At 42.9% G+C, this 24,488-nt stretch overlaps 2 protein-coding genes across 2 annotated transcripts; both read left to right on the top strand.

Moving 5' to 3' along the window:
* The first annotated feature begins 253 nt into the window (after nucleotides 1-253).
* LOC133918208 (serine carboxypeptidase 3) lies at nucleotides 254-5,941 on the top strand. Its single transcript, XM_062361961.1, has 9 exons — nucleotides 254-585; nucleotides 848-1,016; nucleotides 1,545-1,664; nucleotides 2,482-2,625; nucleotides 2,725-2,875; nucleotides 3,153-3,241; nucleotides 3,328-3,586; nucleotides 5,145-5,278; nucleotides 5,599-5,941. The coding sequence occupies exons 1-9, from the start codon at nucleotides 290-292 to the stop codon at nucleotides 5,725-5,727; spliced, it is 1,491 nt and encodes a 496-aa protein (XP_062217945.1). The 5' UTR covers nucleotides 254-289; the 3' UTR covers nucleotides 5,728-5,941.
* A 2,868-nt stretch (nucleotides 5,942-8,809) lies between these two features.
* Nucleotides 8,810-21,391, top strand: LOC133918207 (ATP-dependent helicase BRM-like). Its single transcript, XM_062361960.1, has 14 exons — nucleotides 8,810-9,138; nucleotides 9,729-10,991; nucleotides 11,132-12,460; nucleotides 12,675-12,787; nucleotides 15,248-15,335; nucleotides 15,427-15,513; nucleotides 15,660-15,752; nucleotides 15,865-15,948; nucleotides 16,611-16,814; nucleotides 17,007-17,249; nucleotides 17,332-18,867; nucleotides 18,969-19,490; nucleotides 20,100-20,348; nucleotides 20,500-21,391. Exons 1-14 carry the CDS (start codon nucleotides 9,034-9,036, stop codon nucleotides 21,184-21,186), a joined length of 6,603 nt encoding a protein of 2,200 aa, XP_062217944.1. The 5' UTR covers nucleotides 8,810-9,033; the 3' UTR covers nucleotides 21,187-21,391.
* The last annotated feature ends 3,097 nt before the right edge of the window (nucleotides 21,392-24,488 follow it).

Here is a 24,488-nt window from a genome sequence, read left to right as displayed (position 1 = left end):
AAGGCTCAGCAATACTACCAGAAATATCTGAATTTGATTCAAGTCCCTATTTTTATCTTACTTTTCGATATACCAGAAAACATGCTGATAAATAAATATCTGAATTCAAAGAAAGAGAGGAAAAAAAGCTAAAAAAAATCTCTCTTGGAAGCAAAGTTAGTTTAGTACTGAAGCCCGAAGCAACAGACCTGACGTTTCAACGCAACGCAACGCACGCTCGCTCGCTCGCTATAAATTCAAGGAGACAACGACGCTCTCCACTCCCATCCCGCAACGATCTTCCCCTCCAATGGCAACCTCCCGCCGCCTCCTCCTCCTCGCCTGCCTCGTTGCCGCGGCGTCCGCCGGAGAAGACGGCCTCCGGCTGCCCCGCGACGCCAGCTTCCCGGCGGCGCAGGCCGAGCGGCTCATCCGCGCGCTAAACCTCCTGCCCAAGGAGGCCGGCCGGCCAAGCGGCGCCGGGGGTCGCGTGGCGCCCGGGGAGCTCCTGGAGCGGCGGGTGAGGCTGCCAGGCCTGCCCGATGGGGTCGGGGACCTCGGCCACCACGCCGGTTACTTCCGCCTGCCCCACACGCACGACGCCAGGTGAGAGAGGCGGCATTGCCCCCCTTGGCTCCCAGCAATTCGTACAATTCCGCCTTCTTAGGTAGTAAAGCTTTTGGTCTTTGCGTCCAAATTTGAGTTTTTTTTTTCCTGTGAAATTGAAGTTTCAAGCTTTGGTTGTAACGGCAGTCAGTCCGATCCAGTGCGTTCTCAATCTGAAATACTACCAGTAAAAGAGATGCGATTTTTAACTCTTGATTTACGTGTAGTTGATGTAAAGAATAAACGTTAGTTGATGCTGCAGGATGTTCTACTTCTTCTTCGAGTCGAGGGGCAAGAAGGATGACCCCGTTGTAATATGGCTCACCGGAGGGCCCGGTTGCAGCAGCGAGTTGGCCGTCTTCTACGAGAACGGGCCCTTCACCATTGCAAACAACATGTCGCTTGTTTGGAACAGATTCGGTTGGGACACGGTAAGTAAGCATATCATACGTCTTGTATTTGTATGATAAAACCCTGTTCAGGAAATCAAACTTGTGACGTAACAAGACAAACTTGCTCGCAATCGATTTGCTGGAACCAAATAATTTGTCCAGTAGCTTTTGTGAAGAAAAAAAAACTTTGTCCAGAAATCAGAATCTTCATATTTGTTATCCATTTACTACCTTTAGGTAACTGTTACAACCAACTCTCACCGTGTTTGCTATCTTTATCTATTGTGAGTGCATGAACACTTTACCAACTTGCCATAGGTCCATGTTATTACTTAGTTAGAAAGCACAGAAGCAGCATGTATGCTTACTATAGTACGGCAGCTTGGCTAATCAGAGATTGATTTTCCATCTTCGATAAGAGCCATTAACTAAATTGGGTATATTGGTCTAGGCAGTGCTGATTGCTGCAGTCAGGCAACTTTATGTTGATGTACTATCGATCGTGTCAATTACATCACTATAGGTTCACTTGCCTCCTCCATTTCTGATATGTCTTGATGCCTGCAGATATCAAATATCATATTTGTTGATCAACCCACTGGAACTGGTTTTAGCTACAGCTCTGATGATCGTGATACTCGTCATGATGAGACTGGTGTCAGCAATGACCTATATGACTTTCTCCAGGTACTACTTTTGTATCAATTCCTCCTAGCTGATGTACTTTCCTTCTTTTATTTCATCGAGTCCACATGATGTGTGATTACACTATAGATGTATGGTCAATTCATTCATGAAGAGTAGTAGAGTACAGATTTGGAGACTAAAATGTTTTATAACGTAAGAAAATCAATACCTTTATGATGAGACTGGTGTCAGCAATGACCTATGTTATCTAGCATTTTCCATTATTAAAATACAGCTGGGAGTCCGTCTTAATAGCTTCAGAAAGTAATGCTCATACACAGTTATAATTTCTAAGGCACAAACAGTGCAGGCTCATATGTATGCCTAATTTCTTGGCCTCTTCAACCTGTCGATTGTGTGGATTGGTGCCTTAGATACTAGCAAGACTGAGAGAGTTCTTGGAGATCAATATTATTGCTATTGATTGTATGAATTTATAGCTGTCCTTGTAATTTAGGTATTTTTCTGCTTGGATTTTGTAGGAGGTCCTGATAAGATGCTCTTGTTTACAAATTGGATTCCCCTCTACCATATAAACAGTTAAATTTGGAATTGGGAGCGTGTTTGTGTAAAAGTTTAAAAGAATATATATCAAATTTGATTGGATAGCTTCATTAGAGGTAGTAAAAGATCACTCGGTCACCTGTTCTATTGTGATCGAAAAATTAGATCTCAATTCCCACCAAATGGAATAGAAGGATTTCTGTAGCAGAGTTGTATATTGGGTTTAGGTATAGGGCTTATTGTGTTGAGTTGTTGACTTAGTAAAACAGAATAGTCATGTGTGCTAATTTATTGATCTGAACTGCCATTTTAGGTGTTCTTTAAGAAGCACCCAGAATTTTCAAAGAATAACTTCTATATAACTGGAGAATCTTATGCTGGGCACTACATTCCAGCATTTGCAAGCAGAGTTCACCAAGGAAACAAAGCTAACGAGGGCATTCACATAAACTTAAAGGTGTGATCATTACCCTCTCCGCGTCAGCTTTACAACCTTTCTTTCATTCTCAGTTCCCTTTTTGTTAACATGTACAGCTCTTCACTATTTTTCTTCTAGGGTTTTGCAATCGGTAATGGTCTCACGGATCCAGGAATCCAATACAAAGCCTACACAGACTATGCATTGGAAATGAACCTTATCCAGAAATCTGACTATGAAAGGATCAACAATTTCATCCCACCATGCGAATTTGCAATAAAGATGTGTGGTCAGTACTCAGTACTATATAGAAGCCTTTAAGCACAATACTATCTTTTCTAGAAATCATCATCACAAAACATGTGCATTATCTTTCTGTTACCTGAAAAACTAATATTTAATAATATGGTGACCTTCATGAATGATCTGTGTTAGCGGAGGAGGTTGAATGAACCCAGTTAGGGTACTCATTTATAAGTACTTCTTACTTGAAGTTTTGAATAACACATCCTGAGGTTTACTTTGTATAAAAAAGAATCCGCAATAACCCCCTGCTTATGTTTCAGGTACCAATGGGAAAGCATCTTGCATGGCAGCATATATGGTCTGCAATTCTATTTTCAGCTCTATCATGAGACTTGCTGGGACAAAGAATGTAAGTAAACAATGCCCTGTTAACTTAACCAACTTTTGCAGTTGACTGAGGTGGAAATGCATTACATTTTAATGGCCTCTTTACAGTACTATGACATTAGGAAGGAGTGTGAAGGGAAACTTTGCTATGACTTCTCAAACTTGGAGAAGTTCTTTGGTGATAAAGCGGTCAAAGAGGCACTTGGAGTTGGTGACATTGAATTTGTCTCGTGCAGCACTGCAGTTTATCAAGCAATGCTCACAGATTGGATGAGGAATTTGGAAGTTGGCATCCCAGCTCTTCTTGAGGATGGGATTAATGTGCTTATATATGCTGGGGAGTATGACCTTATATGCAATTGGCTTGGTAAGGATATCATAGGCTCTATAATTTATTTACCGATTATTTATTTATTTTGCAGCCTTCCATCTTTTGTTTCATCATAACTATGGAAATGTCCTGTCCGTGGAAGTAGCTGCACGTAGATCAATCTTTGGTCAACAATCCTCTAACTTTGTAATTTTGGCTCATGTTCCAATTAAATTAATGTGGAATGGCATGACTCCTATTACTAGCAGTAAATTCAATTTCATACAGTAGCACTGACATCCAGTGGGTTTGGTAATTACCCTTTAAATCACTCAACATTTTGGCATAATATGCCAGCTACATCACTGACTTTTCCCACTCTGCACTCATCCCCACTCAGTGCATCGAGCTGTCAACTATTTTTCTATCTACCTGTTTATGTTTGATTTCTATATTGTCATATTCATAAGAAGAAATAAAGATCTGAAAGGAGAGGATGTAGTCACCAAATATTACTATGTGAAATTATTACTATAGCAGATAAGTATGGACCATCTAGAATGCTTAGTTGTGCAGTTTTCAAAATAATGGAAACCGATGACACCAAATTGGTTTCACTTGTCAATTTTCAAAATAATTGTCGATTTTCCAAAAAAAAAAAGTTCACTAGTCATTTTTTTATGCTGAGTAGTCCTTTCTGAAGTACTAGGGGCAACAACAATGTAGTATTTTTACCGATTATTTATTTATTTGCAGCCTTCCGTCTTTTGTTTCATCATAACTATGGAAATGTCTTGTCCGTGGAAGTAGCTGCACGGAGATCAATCTTTTGTCAACAATATTCTAACTTTGTAATTTTGGCTGATGTTCCAATTTAATTAATGTGGAATGGCATGACTCCTATTACTAGCAGTAAATTCAAGTTCATACAGTAGCACTGACATCCAGTGGGTTTGGTAATTACCCTTTAAATCACTCAACATTTTGGCATAATATGCCAGCTACATCACTGACTTTTCCCACTCTGCACTCATCCCCACTCAGTGCATCGAGTTGTCAACTATTTTTCTATCTACCTGTTTATGTTTGATTTCTATATTGTCATATTCATAAGAAGAAATAAAGATCTGAAAGGAGAGGATGTAGTCACCAAATACTACTATGTGAAATTATTACTATTGCAGATAAGTATGGGCCATCTAGAATGCTTAGTTGTGCAGTTTTCAAAATAATGGAAACAGATGATACCAAATTGGTTTCACACTTGTCGATTTGCAAAAAAAAAAAAAAGTTCACTTGTCAATTTTTTATGCTGAGTAGTCCTTTCTGAAGTACTAGGGGGGACAGCAATGTAGTATTTTTATCTTGTTATTCTGAGACAGAAAAGACATGCTAACATTTTGGATGTACATCTTGCCTTTGGAAAAGGTACAAAAAAATATTAAGGCATGGCAATTTAACTGCAAGCTGCAACATTCAGCTATGGGGGGGGGGGGGGGGCTTTAACAATGTTAATCTAACATGTATCCTACTTAATGTACCATCTATTGTTAGCTTTACGGTTTGCAATTAAGATATCAAATATTAAAACTTGAAATTGTTTGTGTTTGAGCAGGAAACTCGAGGTGGGTACACTCGATGGAATGGTCTGGCCAGAAAGATTTTGTATCCTCTCATGAGTCATTGTTTGTAGTAGACGGTACCGAAGCTGGAGTTTTGAAGAGCCACGGACCACTCAGCTTCCTCAAGGTTGTGAACAAAAGCTCTTTTCACTTTGCCTTGTTGTCTACTACTACATTCGTTCCAACAAAGGAGATGTTTCATGTGTCAAACTTGGTACAAAATTAAGACCGGTGGCACTAAGAATGTAGGTTTACCTGACAAATGTGCCTTGATAACCTAGTAAAGTCTTGTCATAACTACATACTGACATAAAAGGACCACTCAGCCTGGCTGTCTACAAATGTGCTTTAGAATCCTTTCTCGCCTATGGATCAGCAATGAAGAAAAGCAGGTTTAGGTATATGTCAAGACTAAACAATCTCACAAGGAACTCTATGCGAATGCAGGTTCACAATGCTGGTCACATGGTTCCAATGGACCAACCTAAAGCTTCCCTGGAGATGCTGAGGAGATTCACTCAAGGAAAACTGACGGAATCGCTTCCCGAATCAACGATTTTTAAGGCTGTGATGTGATTTACATGAATGGAGAATTGCTTGCTAGGTAGCCTGAGGTGTCGTTTCAAGGAGTGTCTGAAGCTTGTTGTTTTCGTTTTACCCTCTTGTTCCACGGTGTCTGCTGAATTTAGTCATGATAGTAACGTTGTCACTACAGTGTAATTACATGTCCACTCATGTATGCTGTTAATGAAGAATCAAATACGCGAAGGGGACAATGTTCAAGGCCTCATCTGCTCTTGTAAAGCATCTCATGTATACAAAGTTTGATCCGATACTTTCTGAAATCCTCTTGGCAACTTGCTCTGCGTCGCCGGCGCCTCCGTCATCACGCTCTTCAAGGGCCCTGCCATTTTCGTCCCCCGCCGGCCCCGCGGTGGCCACCAACCTCCAGCAGCCTGCCCCGTGTACCAGCCAGTGCAGACGCTCCTCGTCGCCGTCAGGGCGTCCCTCCTCCTCGGCGAGCGCTTCTACCTTGGAGGGCATGTCCGTCCGTGCTAGCTACTTGCATCTATATATGGCGTGCTGCAGATAAAAGGAAAAAAAAGAAGAGTTGATTTGTTTTTGGTTTTGCAGTAGCTTCAGTGCAGTGCTCATCATCGCTGGGCTGTACCTACCTGGTGCTGTGGGGGCAAGAGCGAGGAGAGGACGCTTGCTGCTAAAGAAGCCGCCGCCGCCGCCGCCGCCATTTGTGATGAGCCAGCGGCAGCTGCTTCTTGCCTGAAGCAGCCACTGCTGCCCTCAGAGGCCGCCTGATGCTACACACACAGTATCATCTGTCAGTTTCCGGGCGTCTCAAAAGTATATGCTCTAGGCTAACTCATCACTTGACTGTGTTGAAGTAGTTGCAACTTGTATGTTATATTAGAACATCCATGGACTCATGTTACCTACTCCAGTCACATGTTTCGTGCTGCTGCTTTGTCAGTAAACTGCAGCTGCCGTTCTGTACTTCCACTGCTCTCTGCACTCCAGTGGGAGATGAGCTTGAGTGAAAACTGCCGTGTTTTCGGTTGGAAGAGAGTGGCATGGAACATTCTCAGATGATGCTTTATCCAAGCACAGAGTAAGGTTAATTCAGAACTTGACACACCTACTTTAATTCGAGCACAGTTATTTTAGTTGAAGTGGACAAATTAGGACGAGGCCAACTGTGCATATGGCACATGCAACGGTTTCTGTAGTCTGAATGTCCTAACATATATCTTATTTCCGATAAGCAATATCGCAATTCGCCAACAGGCGACACTGCACCCCTCAACTACAGGAGCAGAATTAATTTCCAGGCACAAACCGAAGAATAAATAATCCCCAAGCAAGCAAAAAGATAAATCCATACACAGAAAGAAAACAAAACAAAAGAGGAACCAATATCTTTGGCCCAAAGGAGGAGCACTAACCAGTAGCCCCAGAGAAAGGCAGCTGCCGGAGGAAGGTGGAGTGAACTGTGAAGCATTTCCTGACGAGCATATCCATGGAAGATGCCGCGGCAGAGCAGATCGATGCACCACCATCCCCAAATCTCAGCTCCAGCCCAGCCTCTCTATAAAATGGAGGTGCAGATCATGGCATGGGAGATAGCTTCTGATGGCAATGTAGCTCGCGTTAGCCTGGTGCTGAGGATCCATGACGGCTTCAGGATGAGTGGATTGCTGCTGGTGCCGGCAACACGACGACGTCCCGCTCTTCTTCTCCGGAAGTAGCAACGTCGGAGATTGCGAGCGAGGGAGGAAGGGGCGTCTGATTTTGCGGACGTTCCCCCGTTGCTTCTGCAGGGCAAGTTTAATCCTTTGGCATGTACATGTTGATATGTTAAGTTGTGAACAAGTGGAGATACTACAGTAGTGAGTGATTCAGCTGTAACCTTTCTCCTGTGATATGTGAGGACACATTCGTTGAGCTATTTTCCCTTTCCAATTGCCTTTCAGATCAGAAATTAGATGAGTCTTCCGTCCCCCCCACCCCCCAAAAAGAAGTACTCCATAATTTAGATGAAGATATAACAAGTGTTTACAGAATAGTGACAGGCGTCGAAAAGTTGAGAATTTTTTTGGGGAGGTCAGATGAGCAGCTTTCAGTCGGTCTGTGGATCATCTGGAAAGTCTGAATTCCAATTGAATGCAACAAACAGCTTCAGGATCAGAGACATTCCCTTGCTCGTTGTCAGTACTTACTTGTCGTTCATGCAAACTTCATCTCCCAATCTGCAGTAGTTACCAGTGTTTCTGTGCCAGCCTGCAGTTAATGCACTGGACTGCATGAGCTTGAAGAGACGGTTACAACTGCGACCTATCTGTTTGCAGCGGAAGCAAACGCTAACAGAATTGAAGTGTCAAATCAGGAAATTGACAGTAAAACAAGAAAGCTAAGTCTGTTTATTTCTGCAAACGAATTGAAGCGTGCCCTGAATCAAACAAACACGAGGAAGTTGAAAAAGAAAACCCCTAACAATGAATATTGCACCATAATATAAATTTACAAGTTATCTAAGAGGTTTAATATGAAACAAACAAACAGTGGAACAAATAGATAACAAATTACAATTTCTTACGGATCCCTATTTCCAATCGAAGTGGTAACAGGAGTTCTATCGAATACTCCTCTGCAATTACGAATTTATGTAATACCTGGTTTATTGATATTTCTGATTTTGATTTGTGTGGCTCAAGTAGTATGTTGGAGTGGGTTTAATACTATATTGTTAGTTTAGATATATTAGGATAAGATTATAAACCTTTACATTTCAACCATAGTACATTCGGATTATCTTCTTATACGAAGCGATGACAAAAAATAATATAATAAAGGTACTATGCATATACAGTCTTCCTCTATATATGAGGTAGGTTGTAAATAAATTTTAGAGATAATAGGTTATAGATAGTATTTAAAGGTAACTCGCTGTATGAGTACATGCGTATCGGCATGTAGAGAGATACTAAGCGCTACTTAGTTGTCGGAACTAGAGAAGATCAGGATTGCTTCAACTTAATGTAAATCTACAAATTATCAAGGGGTTTCATGCAAATGCCCCTCTCCCCAATTTTAACTTGAAGACCCAGCCTCTCTTGGTAATTTACGATCTCGTCACTCGGCGCTCTCTCCTCCAGGCGGGTCGGCAGAATTTTGAGAAAATCTCCATTCTCAAACCCGGATTAGGGCTTGACCACCTCCTCCGGAGCCCCGCAACCCGTCTCCGGCGGCCATCTCCGGCGATCCGCGGGGCCGATCCAGACCTAGATCTGCCGCGGACGCATGGAGGAACCCCGAATCGGCAAGATCTAGAAGCCTCCGGCCCCTCTCGGGACCCCCGGGCCTGCCACCATGCAGCCCAGCGGGGGCCCCTCCGGCAGCTCGCGGAGTTCTCCGGCGACGTCGCCGCGGCCGGAGCAGCAGCAGCAGTCCCAGCAGCTAGGGTTTAGGAGCCAGGTAGGCCTTGCCTTGTCTGCCCCACCGCGGCTTGGGATTCGAATTTATTTTGGGCGGTGGTGTTTTTTTTCCCCTCTCGGGGGCGATGTGATTGGTGGGGAACCGTGCTTCTGCGCGCGCTTGTGGTTGTTGGGATTCGGGGGAAAAAAAATCTGGCGTGCGTGGCGAAAAGGCGTCGTCTTTACGTGGGCTTCCGCAAACGGTAGCGAGGTCTCCTTCCCCTGCGGAGGTGGAGTGTCAGTTCGTCCGGTTGGTTGTCTTGTCTCGTCTCTTCGTGTTCTTCGGGTGGCGGGGTTCTATGCGATTTGAGCTTGGATGTATGCGTCGTCATGTTCATCGAGTGTCTCGGCTTGGGTTTGAATAGCTGTCTAATTCGGATTTCTGTCATGATTCAGTTTGGGTTCTGGAGGGATTTGGGCAACTTCGGTTCTTTTGTGTGGTTGATGCGCATTGTTGTTTTGTTTTTACAGAATTCTTGAAGCTTTAATCGATTTTTTGGCTTGTTGTCTTGATGCAATACTCCAATCCGGTTCTGTTGGTTCCTGGTTTTGTGTGGTTTTGCACTTCTGAACAGGTCACTTCTGCTGCAGGGAATGATGCATCACCAGGAACAGCAGCAAGCCTACCAATCTGGCGCACCGCACGGTATGATGGGAGTAGGGGGCGGCACCAGCTTCCCTCAGTCCCCAGGCCCGGTGCCACCGTTCCAGGGGCAGAGGAACCTGCTCCAGACCGGTGGACCACAGGGAATGGTTGGAGGTCAAGTGAACAACCAGGTTGCAATGCAGCAGCAAGCTTACCTGAAGTTTGCGATGATGCAGCAGCAGCAGCAGAAGTCCCACGGGATGCTCCTCCAGCAGCATCAACAACAGCAGCAGGCCAAAATGAATATGGCCGGTCCATCTACAAGGGACCAGGATATGGTTAACAACCCTGCAAAGATGCAGGAGCTTTTGTCTCTTCAGGCCCAGATGTTTAAGAGACATTCCGAGCATCTTCAGCAGGCAGAGAAGCAGAAAGAGCAGGGACATCCAAGCAATAATGAGCAGAGAAGTGGTGATATGAGGCCTCCTATGCCTCCGCAGGGAATACCTGGACATCAGATGCCACCAGCGGGTATGATCAGGTCCATGCAGCCAGTGCAAGGCCAGGTGGGCATGGGTAGCGTTGGTGGTAACACGTTAACACCACCCCAGTTTCAAGCCATCCAAGCCTGGGCAAAGGAGAACAACGTTGACCTGTCCAATCCTGCAAACATGAGTATGATTTCTCAACTCCTACCGATCTGGCAGTCCAACAGGATGGCAGCCATGCAGAAGCAGAATGAGGCCAGTATGGCTGCGCAGCAGCAGCAAGCATCGCCCTCGCAGGTGAACAGTGATACCCCAGGACATGGGAATGTTCCCGGTCAGGGTGCCCCATTGAAGCCCCGGCAGCCCCTCCCCCCGAGCTCCTCGGTTTCTGGTGGAGAAGAGGCCAAGATAGCGAATCTGAGCAACTTGCAGTTGCAACAACAGTTATCTGCCCATAAAAGGGAAAATGACAGGGCTGTGAGGCCACCCATGACAGCGGGCAATGGTGGGCAAACGATGCAGATGCCCCAAAGTTCTGGGCATGTGAATAAGGTTCCTGAGCAGTCCAATTCAAAAAATGCCCTGGCAAATTCAGAAGCGGTGCAGATGCAGTATGTGAGACAGATGCATCAGCCTAACCAAGCTGCTGCTCCCGCAGCAACTCCTAGTGAAACAGGAGGATCACAGGCCCCGACTCAAGGTGCTCGGCCCCACATGGGTTTTACAAAACATCAACTTCATGTACTCAAAGCTCAGATATTAGCTTTCCGGCGTTTGAAGGTACAAGAAAGATAAACCTTTTAGTCTGTTTTTGTGCTTATGAGTTCCAGTTTGTAATTTTAAGATGTGGTTCAAGCTTATCAATTTAATACTGTCGCAATTATCTCTTTTCCTCCTCTGATTGCATTTCCTGATATCAGCGTGGTGATCGTACACTCCCACCAGAAGTTCTTGAATTAATCGTGTCTGAGCCGCCGCCGCCTGATTCACAAGGGCAGCATGCTTCTGGACATTCGGCAACACTTAATCGTGAAAAGCCTGGTGTAAGCTGTGGTGACGAACATGGAAGGCTCATGGAGAGTGGTGATAAAGCTCCTGAAAAACCTGCATTGTTGAAGGGACCCTGTTTACCAAAAGTGGAGGTTTCTGCTTCAGAAGACAAAGCTAATTCTGCCAGCGGTCCTGGTCCCATGCAAGTGATGAAAGCTTCACTGAAGGAGCCTCTTACAATTGGACCAGTTTCAGTACCAGAGTACAGTAACACTACCGTGGTTAAATCTGAGCGGGAACCAGAAAGGGGCATCCAGAGAACAACACTTGGGAGAGTTGATTACGGTGCTGAGAGGGGGAAGTCTTTACCAGCAGAAAGTGGTTCAGCGGAAGCTGAGCAAGCAAAAAGGGCCGCGTCGACAAGCAGTGCCCCAACTCCAAGAGATATTCCAAGAAAATACCATGGTCCGTTATTCGACTTCCCGTCCTTCACTAGGAGACATGATTCCACAGGATCTGCAAATTACAACAGTAATCTGTCACTAGGTTATGATGTGAAAGATTTATTAGCTCAGGAAGGCACGATAGTTCTTGGCAAGAAACGAGAAGATAGCTTGAAAAAGATCAGTGGTTTACTTGCAATTAATCTTGAGAGGAAAAGGATCCGACCTGATCTTGTTTTGAGGCTACAGATTGAAGAAAAGAAGCTAAAACTCCTAGAGCATCAGGCTCGTCTAAGGGATGAAGTTGAGCAGGAGCAACAAGAAATAATGGCAATGCCTGATAGGATATACAGAAAGTTTGTCAGACAATGTGAACGCCAACGTGTTGAGCTTGTGAGGCAAGTCCAGCAGATGCAGAAAGCCTCACGAGAGAAGCAGCTGAAATCCATTTTCCAGTGGCGCAAGAAGTTTTTGGAGGCACATTGGGCCATTCGTGATGCGCGAATAACTCGTAATCGAGGGGTCGCCAAGTACCATGAAAGGATGTTGAGGGAATGCTCGAAGAAGAAGGATGATGATCGGAACAAAAGAATGGAGGCATTAAAAAACAATGATGTGGAAAGATATCGTCAAATACTGTTGGAACAGCAGACTAGTGTTCCTGGTGACGCAGCTCAAAGATACAATGTTCTATCATCTTTCCTGTCCCAGACTGAAGAGTACCTTTATAAACTTGGAGGGAAAATAACTGCTGCCAAGAATCATCAACAAATAGAAGAGGCGGCAAATGCTGCTGCAGCGGTTGCACGGGCGCAGGTATATTGACACTCTTTGCTTTGGATAAGTGAAATTAACTTCTTCTTTTTTTCTCTCTTACCCTTGTTTTTTATTGTTCAATAGCAAAGCTTTCTGTAGACAGTAGCACAAACTTTCATCATCTAAGATTACGCGTGCATGACTTTTTGCTGCACTCTTTCTACAAGGTTCCTTGTTGCTAGTCCTATAAATGAATATGCTGCTTGTTTTACAGGGTCTCTCTGAAGAAGAAGTGAAGGCTGCTGCACAATGTGCTGGTCAGGAGGTTATGATAAGGAACACATTCTCTGAGATGAATGCACCAAGGGATAATATGTCTGATAACAAGTAAGAAATTGACTGAATTGGGAATGTAGTTGCATTGGAATAGTTTGATTCTGAGTCAGCATTAATTTTATTTAGATATGCACATGGAATAAATTTCAAATGCATTTTATTTTCTCTGATTTTCTTTTGGGTTTCATCTCCATAAGAGTGATTGAGTTTTATGTTGGCTGCCTATCACAACCCTCCTTTACCCGGGCATGGAACTGGCTATGTTTTTTTAGTGGAAAACAGTAGGGGAAGCCCCCACTGTGGTAAATATATTATAGAACAGGGGAAAAAAGCCTAAACTATGTACAAGGGGACCACAACTAAAAGAGAAAGAGAGAGGGAACAGGAGAAACTATACAAGAGAACAGAGCCAGAGGACAACAAAGCTTTGGAAGGCTCATTGACCCTATTAAGCTGCAGGAGAAATTCAGAGAAAAAACATTCCTTCCAGACAAGGAAGGAAGGCCTGGAGTTTCTAAATATATAGTTGTTCCTTTGCTTCCAGATACTCTAGGTTACAGTGATGAAGATAGCAATAAAAAACACCCCCTGGAAAGCTTGAACAACCTGTTGCAGCATCATGAAGAAATCAAGATTATGGTCCCAAGATATCTGAATGAAGTGCCAGCAGTTGACCGCAAACTGACAAGTGAAGAAGAGGTGGAGAGCAGTCTCTTTAGTATTGTTAGAGCATAAGACACAGTTGTAGTTGTTTCCTTCAATCTTCATTCTTTTCCTTTTAAAAATATTTCTAGTATTGAGTCTGTCCATTAAGAGCAACAAAGTGAACACCTTGAGTTTCCTACTACAGTGTGATTTCCAAATCCAGCACAAAGGGGAGGGGGTTGTATATTTCTGAAGGGGAAATTATAGAACTTCTTGGCTGTGTAAGAACCGGGGCCTCAAATGTAATACCATTCGTCATTTTGGGATGCTCAACTTTGGAAAGCATTAAGCTTCGAAAGGAGCACCGGGAGCTCCTGGTAAGTCTGCTTAGAGAGAGGAATGAAAAAAAATTTCTTTTGAATGGACGTGTCTTCCTTGAAAGCAACCACTGAGATCTCTTCATGAACCAAAGGAGGGTTGTGATAAGCTTGATTTCATGAACCAAAGGAGGGTTGTGATAAGCTTGATTTCATGAACCGATCAGTTCCTCACATGGCCAATGACAGGTTCATTTTGGTGGAGAGACATTCTTAAGTTTATGGATCACTTTAGGGGAATTGCTAGATGCAATCTTAGTAAGGGCCAAACCGTCATGTTGTGGATGGACCTCTGGGATGTCTTCTTGCTTAAGGACCAATTGCCCTACTGTTTTCAACCAAGGAACCAAGGAAAGAGAGAAAGTCCGGATTTGAAAAAACAAGCTTTGATATGGATGAACGTTGGCAAGCTTGGGAACAAGAACCACAACAAGCACTCTTGCGAAGGAATGGGACAAGGCAAAAGCACCAATTATGATGGAAGCCGGAAGATCTGAAGGAACATATTTTTTAATAGGGGAGGGAAGGATCAGCTTCTTGGCAAAGGAGACATGCTTGAGCCGGGAGGAATCAAACATCTTCTTCTTCCTCTGACGGGAAATGCTAGTCCATTGTCTTTCTTCCTCAGCCAACCAAAGTTTCTCTTCCCTTCTCCAATTCGGACCCCATCACGCCAAAAATGAAAATAGACATCAAAACTCTTAGAAATCACGTGTCGCAGGTCGTAGACCATAAAGCCAACCTCTTTAGAGGCAACAGAGAAACTGAAGTGCCAGTTTGATTCCAACTTAAATGAAACCCGTTGGGGAGCCCCCAAGAATCGAATGCAAAGCCAGATTTACAGAAGCTTTTGAAAGCCGAAAAGTGAACTGGCGAAACACAGCGACGAGGAAGAAGCTGCCATGCACGGAGGAAGAGGGATGGTGTACCGACGAGTTGAGGCGTTGCAACACCTTCAACTGGAAGCACTTTCCAGGCAAAGGGTTGAAAGGCGGAGGGGAAGCAGCCCGATCTCCAAGCATCATGACAAGGCACGGGCCTAAAGTCCATTGGAGAGGAGGTAGAGTTTGGTGGTGGGGAAGAGAGACGCCGGTGAGGGTGGGGAAGTGGCGGAGAAAGGAGCGCTAGCAAGAGAGTGGGCGGGGGAGCGAGAGCGAGAGCAAGAGCGAGCCATTGATAGTTAGTAAGGCTTGCAAGGCTATATGTTGAATGGTATGCAATCAGCGAGTGCTAGCAAGGCTATATGTTTTAGTTAGTAGCTCCGGAACTGGCTATGTTGAAACAACATAGGCTGAGCTGTTGGTGGCTCTTATTGGGTTTCATCTATAGTCTACCCCAACTTGCTTGGGACTAGGCTTTGTTGTTTTTTTTCTCCTCTCATTTGGTGACAGCAGTTACTCCATTTGACAGATATGGTTTGTCAGATCTATTTGGATTTTAAAACATATTTTCCAGCCTTAATAATTGTTCGTTTCTTCCATACTTTTAGGTACTATAATTTAGCTCATGCCGTGAGCGAGAGAGTTACAAAGCAGCCTTCACTGTTGCGAGCAGGAACTTTAAGGGACTACCAACTGGTAGGACCTTTACCTTTAACTGAACTATTGATTTTAGTGTAATTGCGGTCTGCCACGGAGAATCTTACAATTCAATTCGTTGGTTATTCAGGTGGGTCTTCAGTGGATGCTTTCTCTGTACAATAATAAGTTGAATGGTATTTTGGCTGATGAGATGGGTCTTGGCAAGACTGTACAGGTGTGTGACACTCCTTGCTTCTCCTGGTTCGCTTGCTGGACTCTTGTTATGACATGAAATTTTATTTGTTATTGATGCTCCCCCATATCATCCAATGCAATGCTGCCAGGAATTTATTTTCATGACCGCACTATTTGTTTGAACAGGTTATGGCTTTGATTGCATACTTGATGGAGTTTAAAGGGAACTATGGCCCACATCTCATAATAGTGCCAAATGCAGTCTTGGTCAATTGGAAGGTCCTATATCCCTGTCATGTCATGCTTTTAGGAAATATCATTTAATTTACATTTTGTGATTCAAACATTGTTTAGAAACTTACATTTTACCTGATTCCTATTCTTGGTTCAGAGTGAACTGCTAAACTGGTTGCCATCTGCATCTTGCATCTTTTATGTTGGTGCAAAGGATCAAAGGGCAAAGTTGTTCTCTCAAGTAAGTTGCTTGCTTTTGGTAGCTTCCCATATGTTGCGCCTGTACTTATTTTACAATTTTAGCATTCAAATTTTTCTGATACCTGTTCCCCCCTAGATATATTGTTTATTTAACAGTATTGTAACCAAACACAAGCCATCCTCAAATACTCGGCCTGGCCATCCTAGTAGCATTGTTTGATTATGAAGAAACCACATGCTTACTAATCAGTACCAGCACACCTTGTATGCACCGCTTGTCTTCTATTGAATTATTTTTCTTGCTTCACTGGGTTCGGAATATAAGTAGAAGTGACCTTCAACTATGAGCAATGGGGTACATGCATAAAAACCAAACTTCTTTGCCAACTGAATCCTGTCCTAAATTTATTTTTAGTAAATTAAATTGCGCTGCACATTTTGCTGTTTGTTTTCGACCTCAGTCTATATCATTCCCTGTACAGGTACATTTGGGTACATTATAGGAGTGGGTGGCATTTTTTCAGTTGCATGCCTGCTCTTATCAGTAGACCCCTGTTAATTTCTCGACTGAACTTAGTGCTTGCTAAATTTTGTTATTTTGTATAGATAAGCTGTCTGGCAGCAAATGTTTGGATTTCCTCGAGTTATGTAGCTCTTGTACAATTTTTGCTTCTGAATATTTTTTTGTTACTCATCTTGCAGGAGGTTTTGGCTGTGAAATTCAATGTTCTTGTAACAACATATGAGTTTATTATGTTCGATCGTTCAAAGCTTTCAAAAATCGATTGGAAATACATTATAATTGATGAGGCACAGCGGATGAAGGACAGAGACTCGGTCTTGGCACGTGACCTTGATCGCTATCGTTGCCAGCGGCGCCTCCTCCTCACTGGTACTCCTCTACAGGTAAACCGAATAAATTTGTATTGCTATTATTTCTGCTATAGCTGTACCGTCATGATATTGAGGGAGCTTCTTTTTCTGTGATAATGGGGCTTCCTTTTCTCTCTTTTGCCAGTATAGCTATTTTAGCATGTCAATAATGCAACATTTTCATTGTATAATGTTTAAAGTTGTTGCCTTTTCGAATGATCACAGAATGATCTCAAGGAGCTTTGGTCCCTCCTGAATTTGTTGCTTCCAGAAGTATTTGACAGTAGCAAGGCATTTCAGGATTGGTTCTCTAAGCCTTTTCAGAGGGATGGTCCTACGCATAGTGAAGAAGATGATTGGCTAGAGACGGAAAAGAAAGTAATAATTATTCACAGGCTGCATCAGATTTTGGAACCTTTCATGCTACGTAGGCGCGTGGAAGATGTTGAAGGCTCACTTCCACGGAAGGTGTCATCCTTTTTCCCTTGTTACTCATTGGTAACTCTGTTCGTTGAGTTTGCAACATTATTAATACGTCATGTCATTGCAGGATTCTATTGTTCTGAGATGCAGAATGTCTGCCATTCAAGGTGCTATATATGATTGGATCAAATCTACTGGCACCATTAGAGTTGATCCCGAAGATGAGAAAAAGCGTGCCCAAAGGAGTTCAATGTACCAGGTCAAAACATATAAAAATCTCAATAACAAGTGCATGGAGCTTAGGAAAGTTTGTAATCATCCTCTGCTGTCATATCCTTTCTTGAGTTATGGGAAAGATTTTATAATCCGATCTTGTGGGAAGTTGTGGAATCTTGATCGAATTCTAATTAAGCTTCATAAGACAGGCCACCGTGTACTCCTTTTTAGCACCATGACAAAACTTCTTGACATCATAGAGGACTATTTGCAATGGAGACAGCTTGTTTACAGGCGAATTGATGGAACGACGAGCTTGGAAGATCGAGAATCAGCAATTGTTGACTTCAACAGGCCCAATTCTGATTGTTTTATATTCTTGCTTAGTATTCGTGCTGCTGGCAGAGGTCTGAATCTTCAGAGTGCAGACACTGTTGTAATATATGACCCTGACCCGAATCCACAAAACGAAGAGCAAGCAGTTGCTAGGGCCCATCGTATAGGGCAGACTAGGGACGTAAAGGTTATTTACATGGAGGCTGTTGTTGATAACATCTCAAGTTATCAAAAAGAGGATGAGTTGAGAAATGGAGGGAATGGAGATTTGGAGGACGATCTTGCTGGAAAAGACAGATACATGGGATCAATTGAAAGTCTCATCCGCAGCAATATCCAACAGTACAAAATTGATATGGCAGATGAAGTCATTAATGCTGGTCGCTTTGATCAAAGAACAACCCATGAGGAAAGACGGATGACTTTGGAGACACTCCTGCATGATGAGGAGAGATATCAAGAAACTGTTCATGATGTTCCTTCATTACAGGAAGTGAACCGTATGATTGCTCGGACTGAAGAGGAAGTTGAGATTTTTGATCAGATGGATGAAGACTTTGATTGGACAGGGGATATGATGAAACACAACCAGGTTCCAAAGTGGCTTCGTGTTAGCTCCACTGAAGTAGATGCTGTTGTGGCAAGTCTATCCAAAAAGCCTTCGAAAAATATGTCTGGCGGCATTGCTTTAGACACTAATGATACACCTGAGAAAAGAAGGGGCCGGCCAAAGAGTTCTGGCAAGTTCTCCATCTACAGGGAGATTGACGATGAAGATCTTTATGAATCTGATGATGATTCTGAACAGAGGAATATCTCATCGCTGCCTGACGAAGGGGAGATAGGAGAATTTGAAGATGAAGAGGACAATGATGATTCAGTACCTGATAACAAGGATGAATCAGAGGAAGAAGATCCTGTAAACGATGACGGGTATGATTTTTCTGATGGATTAGGATGTGGAAAAGCTAATAGGCCCGAAGAAGCTGGTTCACCAGGCTCTTCATCTGGAAGCAGGAGGTTACCACCACCTGCACCTTCCTCATCTTCAAAAAAATTGCGGTCCCTATCTGCATTAGATACCCGCCCAGGCGCTATGTCAAAGAGAATTGTATGTGTTGACATTTTGTTATTTGTCTGTTTTGTTTTTTTCTCTTAACTTTCTCTGTGTTAATTAACTAAACCATCATTCTTTTAACTGGTGATCTGCAGCCAGATGACCTAGAGGAAGGTGAGATTGCATTGTCTGGGGACTCACATATGGATCTCCAGCAGTCAGGGAGCTGGAATCATGAGCGTGATGATGGTGAGGATGAACAGGTATTGCAACCAAAAATAAAACGCAAACGGAGTATTCGTATTCGTCCAAGGCCTAATATAGAAAAGCAGGAAGATAAATCTGGCGGAGATAGGGTCTTCCCTCAGCATGGTGCTCATCTTGTGTTCCAAGGAGATGGGGATTATGATTCACAACTAAAGTCTGACCAAGATGCCCATGCCTTTTCTGATCCAGTTGGCAGGCAGCAAAATGCACTTAATCCTATAGTGAAACAGAAGCGCAACATGCCACCTAGGAAGGTCTCACCTGCTTCTAGGACAGGGCGATTGACTTACTTGTCTGGGTCTGGCGAAGGATCCACTGAACGCCCCAAGGAAAATTGGAGCAACAAGGCCATTGACTCTTCTACACCAGATTTCGGCGGCACAAAGATGTCTGACAGTATGCAAAGAAAGGTAGGCATACAAACTTCAGCACTTTATGCCCTACTGCAGTTAGGCTGATTTGTTTGTTGGGGCAATTTGCTAGGTACCAAAAATCACAAAAGTTGAAAAATACTATCGGTGTGATTATGACATGTGTGCCCTGGGCCTATATATCATTCTCACAGTCGATGGTATCTTCCAATATAGACACTTTTGCGATGGTATCCACCTAATTTTGCCTTTTTTTCTATTGACTCTTTTTCAAAAGGAACTTGGATGAAAATCTCTGAATGACTGCTTTGTAGAATTTAAAGTGTTACATCATCTGAAAGCACCATTTTTACAAACATAGTTTTAGTTTCATGACCTCTGCAATAAGTGCTGTATATTTGACGTTTTAACATCTGGGTTGCATGCATTGAAAGTTGGGTATTTACAGGCCGTTGTTTTTTCACTATTATTTTCCGGTTAGCTGTAATATCTGGAGTTAGAAATTGAAATGTTAAGCTTGGTATCATCTTATCTGGGATTCCTTTGTTGCTTTGGCATGCATTTGGCATATTACGTTGCTCTCTCTTTTTTATGCATATTAGCTCTTTATGGCTGAACTATATCTGTTCTCAACTTCAATTCCTGTAGTGCAAGAATGTGATAAGCAAGCTTTGGAGGAGGATTGACAAAGAGGGTCATCAAATCATACCTAATATATCTTCTTGGTGGCGGAGGAATGATAATTCCTCGTTCAAAGGTCCTGCTGGCAGTACCCTTGACCTACAGAAAATTGAACAGCGAGTTGATGGATTCGAGTATGGTGCTGTAACTGAGTTCATAGGGGACATGCAGCAGATGTTGAAAACTGTGGTTCAGCATTTCAGCTATAGGCATGAGGTAGTCTCAATGGCATTATTTTTTTATCTTGTTATATCAATTGTATTGTCATCTGATATAATAAGGCTACCAGCACACGCCTCTACTAGTTCTGAACTTCTGGCTGGTGTGCTAGCCTAATTTAATGTTAATTTACTCCAATTAAATGCAGGTCCGAGTAGAAGCTGAGACTCTCCATAACTTATTTTTCAATATAATGAAGATTGCCTTCCCAGACTCAGACTTCAGAGAAGCTAAGAGTGCGATGTCATTTTCAAATCCTGGAGGAGCTGCAAGTAGTGCTGCTGCCCCATCGACAAAGCTCACTGCTTCTGGCCATAAGCGTCGTTCTAGCACCAGTGAAGCGGAGCAGCATGGCTCAGGACGTGCCAGGAATAATCCGCCCACCTCAGTTAGCGAGGTTCCTAACCGGGCTCACAGTTCCAGATCCGAGAGAGACTCCAGGCATTCTGGATCAGGTAGCAGGGATCAGCTCCCGGATGGTGCTGGGCTGTTAATGCACCCTAGTGACCTGTTCATCGTTAAGAAGAAAAGACAAGATCGGCCAAGGACCAGCATTGGGTCTCCATCCAGTTCAGGCCGAGCTGGACCGCTCTCGCCAGCCAACCCTGGGCGGACAGGCCCATCACCGTCACCCAGAGGTGCCAGGACTCCATTCCAAAGGGATCCGCACCCATCTCAGCAGTCAATGCATTCTACTGGGTGGGGTGCGCATTCTGTGCAGCAATCGGATCACGGGGGCAGTTCATCATCACCTGGCATTGGAGATATCCAGTGGGCCAAGCCAGCCAAGAGACTGAGGACTGACAGTGGCAAAAGGCGGCCAAGCCATATGTGAAAATTCTTTGCATTGTGGTGTACATTCTATATCATCCTTTTTTCGTTTATCGGATCTGTAACATCCTTGATTGGCCTACCTGCAAACATTTTGGTGCTTATTCGCATTATTCTGGCACCCTGTTGATCCCTATGCCACCCTTCCATGATCACCATGGTGGCCTTGTGTTGTTGTGGCAAGAAGAAATGAGGGTATGGTTATTTTATCTTGTATGTTAGCTTAGGTAAAGGGGGACTCTTATGTGGCATGGTGATGCAACAAGAAAATGCATTCAAGTTAGTGAGCAAGAGGCGAGGCTCAGCCGGTCTTGATAATAGTTTAATTCCGGCCATCTTCTATCATTCGAGTTGGAGAGCAGTTTTGTTTTCTGCATTTCAGTGACCGATTGAGAATTTTGTAGCATCGTGGGGACACAGCAAACTGGTTGCCGTCTGGTAACCCGTGAGCGGAGGACTAGTAATTTGTGTACAGAGTAAGGTGCTCTGATTTGCATTGTGATAATCTATCTGATCATGCTCCGGGAATCCAACGTTCTGGTGTCAACAAATTGGCATTTGTGATATAGCTGGAAATGCCAATACAGGGTTTTTTCTAGTCGGGAACGTTAATCAGAAGTCATATCGTTGCTGAAGGAAGAGGAAGGAGCGCGTAGCTGTTCCGGCAAGGCTGCATCATGGTATCGACAAGGTAGGTGACTGGAGCAGTAGTTTCTCATCCTTTTTTTTTAAAAAATACCAATGCTTTTTACAGATGTATGTTGTAGGCACATTACTATCGACAGGAACGTCGTCTATCATAAAATAAAATTCTATTTTAGTAAGACATAAGAGGTAAAATTAGGATTTAATCTCAAGTAGGTAGGGTCCCAGTAATGAACTATAAGAATTACCAAAACTCTAGGGTGATATAAGGATACACTACATGCTACAGTGTTGCATGGAGGTACATGCATACTTGTTGAATTTCTATCTATTCAACCAAAATCATTGATGGTGTATGGAGTTGAATTATATATATTATGTGTTGCATATGGTGCTGAAAAAAATATAGGATGTTGCCTCTGGTTTAAAAGCATTTGATATAACATATGATGGCTCAAAATAATTGGTCGAGCCTATCATATTAACTCGGCCATAATGATTATTCATCGGCATGTTAGTTTATGGTACACTAGAGTATGTAAATAATACCGATGAATTAAGAAGTACAAATTCTTACTGCATGCTGTTAATATTATTAAAATTTGAAGTACGAGCATTATTTAACATGGGGTATTGCATGCCATTACTACCATATAATCCTTCCACATTACCTATACAACTAGAGAACATAGGCATAACAGCATTAATATCCCTATTTATTGTATTTGCAAGATAAGTTTGAGAAACAGGTAACGCACTTGCAAATTTTATATTTGTCTTGATGTAGATAGATGACATTATGATATAGTTGGTGATGATCTCAGATCCATATTGCGTCATGGCTAAAAAAGTTGATTCTCCAGTGGAGTCGCCAAAATGTGTGTTGGTACAAATATGGATCCTCGCACCAACACACGAGCACTTCGTGTGCAATCCACAACATCATGCACAAGACGTACATCAATGGAGATAACTATTGAGATTTGGTGGTAACGAGCGACTGTTTTATGAGCAAACCGGCAAATGATAATTAACCTGACGATCAGTACCCGGGAAGCTTAGTTTGGCACTACAGCGACGGATCTTTATCAGCAAATCATCAGGGCATGATCAGCTGACGGTTTGTCCTTGGTTGTTGAAATCAAGAACGAGTAGCAGCAGGAGGAGGAAGGAGGGACGAGAATACATGAGCTAGGTAAAAAGATAGATACAATTGTATTGTTGATCAATTGTGTTGATGATTTCAATCGGTCATGACTCTCTTATATTTAAATGATGGTAGGTCTTAGTCGTAAGAGATCAGGATTTCTAATTTAAACCGAACAAGACTTATATATATGATTCGACTATGCCACATGATCTCTAAACTTTCTATAACTAGCATACCTTTCCTATTTGACCATAAAACTCTCATATATCTACCAGAATACTCTTTATTGCACTTCAACCTTATTCGATTCGACTACGTTCTTGATCCGAACATATGTTTGTGTCGCGTGGTCGCTAGTCGAGGGTACTGTTCATGGTTGGGTGGTACTATTTTGGTCGGAGATATTGTTCACTGGTCGGAGGGTACCGTTCATTGGTCTAAGGTACTACACACTGGTTAGAGGTACTGTTCGCTGATCATAGGTACTATGCATTGGTCGAAGGTACTGTACACTTTTCAAGAGATACTGTTCGCTGGTCGTAAGTATTGCGCACCGGTTGCAGGTACTTTTCATTGATCTTCCATTAAACTAATGATCCCTACAATTATGACTATAAGTACTAAATTTTATTATCAACACCTTGCCTGGTCGAGCTTAGCAATGTCTTCCCGACCAGACCGACATGCCAAGCTAGCAATTTAGCATTTGAGCACCACACGACACTCCAAGCCAACTGCTTTTGCTTGCAACACATACGTGCATCAAGGGTCGCAGTCTTTCGGATCCGTTCTGCTGCACGTTAAACGCTAACTGCCTAACAAACTCGACGATCCATCCTCTTCATCGATGGCCTCTCTGCCATTCGCAGATAGGCACGGGGTGGTGAGATGTTGCGTCTGCGACGTGAAAACACTCTGTGTGTATAATATAGGCACCGGGATTTGAAACAACGAGAGGCGGTGATAATGGATGCACACAACCACCCCCCTTAACTTTACCACTAATTAATCTGTGTTGATAAAAAACGCAGAGCTAGCTGGTCATCCTGAGCACCCCTCTCTCTCTATATATATTATGCGCTTATATTCAACTCTAGTTATTGATACATCATCTCAAGTCACAATCCAAAAAATAATAGAGTTCCATTCTGCGAGACAATAAGTTATAATTAGACATAAAAATAAAATTAAGTTGTAATTGCGTTATGGAAGAACACGATTGTAATCGTAGTACAATCTAAAACGTAATTTTGATCCTAATATATTTATTAATTATAATTTGTTAGCTTCTCATGTTGTAATTATGTAATTCTGGACACGTGGTTGGAACTGGTTTATATAATGGACTATAACTGACAGTTTTTTTTTAACAGGTGACACAATATTAACTTGAGTCAACTCTAGTTACTGTTACGCCACTCTTAATTACAATTAAAAAAAATAAAATTACAATCCGTGAGACAGTGAATATACCAAACAAAATTCAAACAAAGTCTAAAGAAAATTCAAAC

Source organism: Phragmites australis, chromosome 5 (assembly GCF_958298935.1).
Source record: "Phragmites australis chromosome 5, lpPhrAust1.1, whole genome shotgun sequence".
Classification (NCBI taxonomy): Eukaryota; Viridiplantae; Streptophyta; class Magnoliopsida; order Poales; family Poaceae; genus Phragmites; species Phragmites australis.
Note: the sequence above shows the minus strand (reverse complement) of the source record. Positions and strands in the feature narration are given on the sequence as shown.